The sequence below is a fragment of the Sceloporus undulatus genome, unplaced genomic scaffold (genome assembly GCF_019175285.1).
Source record: "Sceloporus undulatus isolate JIND9_A2432 ecotype Alabama unplaced genomic scaffold, SceUnd_v1.1 scaffold_15201, whole genome shotgun sequence".
NCBI lineage: Eukaryota > Metazoa > Chordata > Lepidosauria > Squamata > Phrynosomatidae > Sceloporus > Sceloporus undulatus.
The window spans coordinates 1-2,035 of NW_024818118.1; the positions used below are offsets into that span (position 1 = coordinate 1).

The 2,035-nt window shown below is 48.7% G+C and overlaps 1 protein-coding gene across 1 annotated transcript; it reads left to right on the top strand.

Annotated features, from left to right (window-relative positions):
- Window positions 1-202: 202 nt before the first annotated feature.
- LOC121918527 (C3 and PZP-like alpha-2-macroglobulin domain-containing protein 8) lies at window positions 203-699 on the top strand (the record flags this gene model as incomplete). Its single annotated transcript, XM_042444561.1, has 2 exons — window positions 203-434; window positions 546-699. Coding segments are annotated over 2 exons (386 nt in total), but the record flags the coding sequence as incomplete, so codon positions are not given.
- Window positions 700-2,035: the final 1,336 nt, after the last annotated feature.

Below are 2,035 nucleotides of genomic sequence, written 5' to 3' on the forward strand. Positions count from 1 at the left end.
CTCCAGAAAAACGGGGTCTGGAGGAAGGGGAAGGGGTCTGCCACTGCAGCCTCAGAGGGTCAAAGGACCACCAGGTGTGGTCCATCCTGGATCTAATGGCTCGCCTTGGCATTGACTAGACTGCCTTGGTCCAGAGTCCAGCATTGCTCCCTTGCCCCACTGTCTTCCTCCTCTTCATATTTCTTTCCTCCTTCTTTTAAAGTGAGGTCTCTGGAGAAGCTCAGCTCCAGGTGCAGGTACCAGACTCCATCACCACGTGGCTTGCGGAGGCTGTGGGGCTCTCAGAGGAGACTGGCTTGGGCCTGGGGCAACAGGCCAGACTAAGGAGCTTCAAGGCCTTCTTCATCGAGTTCACCCTCCCATACCGCGTGATCCGGGGTGAGCAGAGCAAGATCTCCCTGACAGCCCACAACTACCTCCCGGTCTGCATGGAGGTGAGATCCTTTCACCATCTCCCTCTCCTTCCCTCGATCTCTCTCTTTGGTGCGTAGGGATGGCAGTGCCCAACATTCTTGCCCACACTGACATACTCCCATCCCTGACAGGTCCATGTGAAGATCTCCATCCCCAAAGGGATCTGGTTTGTTGGACATCCCGGGAAGCACCACTTGACCCGGAAGAAGTGTGTGGGCCCTGGCAAGGCCAAGACGACCTCTGTTGTACTATCCTTTGGTGAATTGGGACAGAACAACATCACAGGTAGCTGAAGGAGCAGCCTTAGCTTCTTGAGTCTGTGGGTGAGTGGGTGGGCTTGGGGGACCCCTTGGCTCCCAGTAGGCTTATTTATAGCCTGCCCAATCATAGAATCATAGAGCTGGAAGAGACCGCAAGGGCCATCCAGTCCAACCCCCTTCTGCCATGCAGGAATTCTCAGTCAAAGCATCCCCATTGACAGATGGCCATCCAGCCTCTGTTTAAAGACCTCTAAGGAAGGAGACTCCACTACACTCCGAGGGAGTTTGTTCCACAGAGAATCCAGGCAGGTTACAGCAGAAAATACATCAAAAATACAGTAAAAATTCAAAACTAATTCCTTTCATAACCCACCGTCACAATTCTAAAACTTCAATAATTAAACAATCACAATTTAAAATAATAAATACAATAGGGTAAAAGATTGGGGAAAATTGGGCGGACAGAGAGACTTGGCTCACAATCAAGTCATATTCATGTTCCTATTTATGCTCGTGGAGAGGAACTAGGTTGGGACAGCCTGCCGGAAGAGAGCTGTCTTAAGAGCTTTCTGAAAGGCTGTGAGAGTAGAAATGTGGTGGATCTGCCTAATCTTTGGGGCTGCACTGTCTGAAGGACCACACAGAAAATTACAGAGTTTGCGAGACCCCAAGGGACATCCAGTCTAACCCCCCTTCTGCCATGCAGGAATTCATAGAATCCTAGAGTTGGAAAGGACCCTAAGGGGGCATCCAGTCCATCTCCCATTCTGCCATGCAGGAATACATAGAATCCTAGAGTTGGAAGGAACCCTAAGGGGCCATCCAGTCCAAGCCCCTTCTGCCATGCAAGAATACATAGAATCCTAGAGTTGGAAGGAACCCTAAGGGGCCATCCAGTCCAAGCCCCTTCTGCCATGCAAGAATACATAGAATCCTAGAGTTGGAAGGAACCCTAAGGGGCCATCCAGTCCAAGCCCCTTCTGCCATGCAGGAATACATAGAATCCTAGAGTTGGAAGGAACCCTAAGGGGCCATCCAGTCCAAGCCCCTTCTGCCATGCAAGAATACATAGAATCCTAGAGTTGGAAGGAACCCTAAGGAGTGATTCATTATTAATCTGAGGCTAGATAGATCTCCTCTTCTGCCATGCAGGAATACATAGAATCCTAGAGTTGGAAGGAACCCTAATGGGCCATCCAGTCCATTTCCCCTTCTGCCATGCAGGAAGACACCATTCAAGCCCTCCCTGGGACAGATGGCCATGTAGCCTCAATTTAAAAATGTCCAAAGATTAATAATATCATAAACAAATATAAAATAAAATGAAATAATATAATATAATAAAAATTAAATAAAATTAT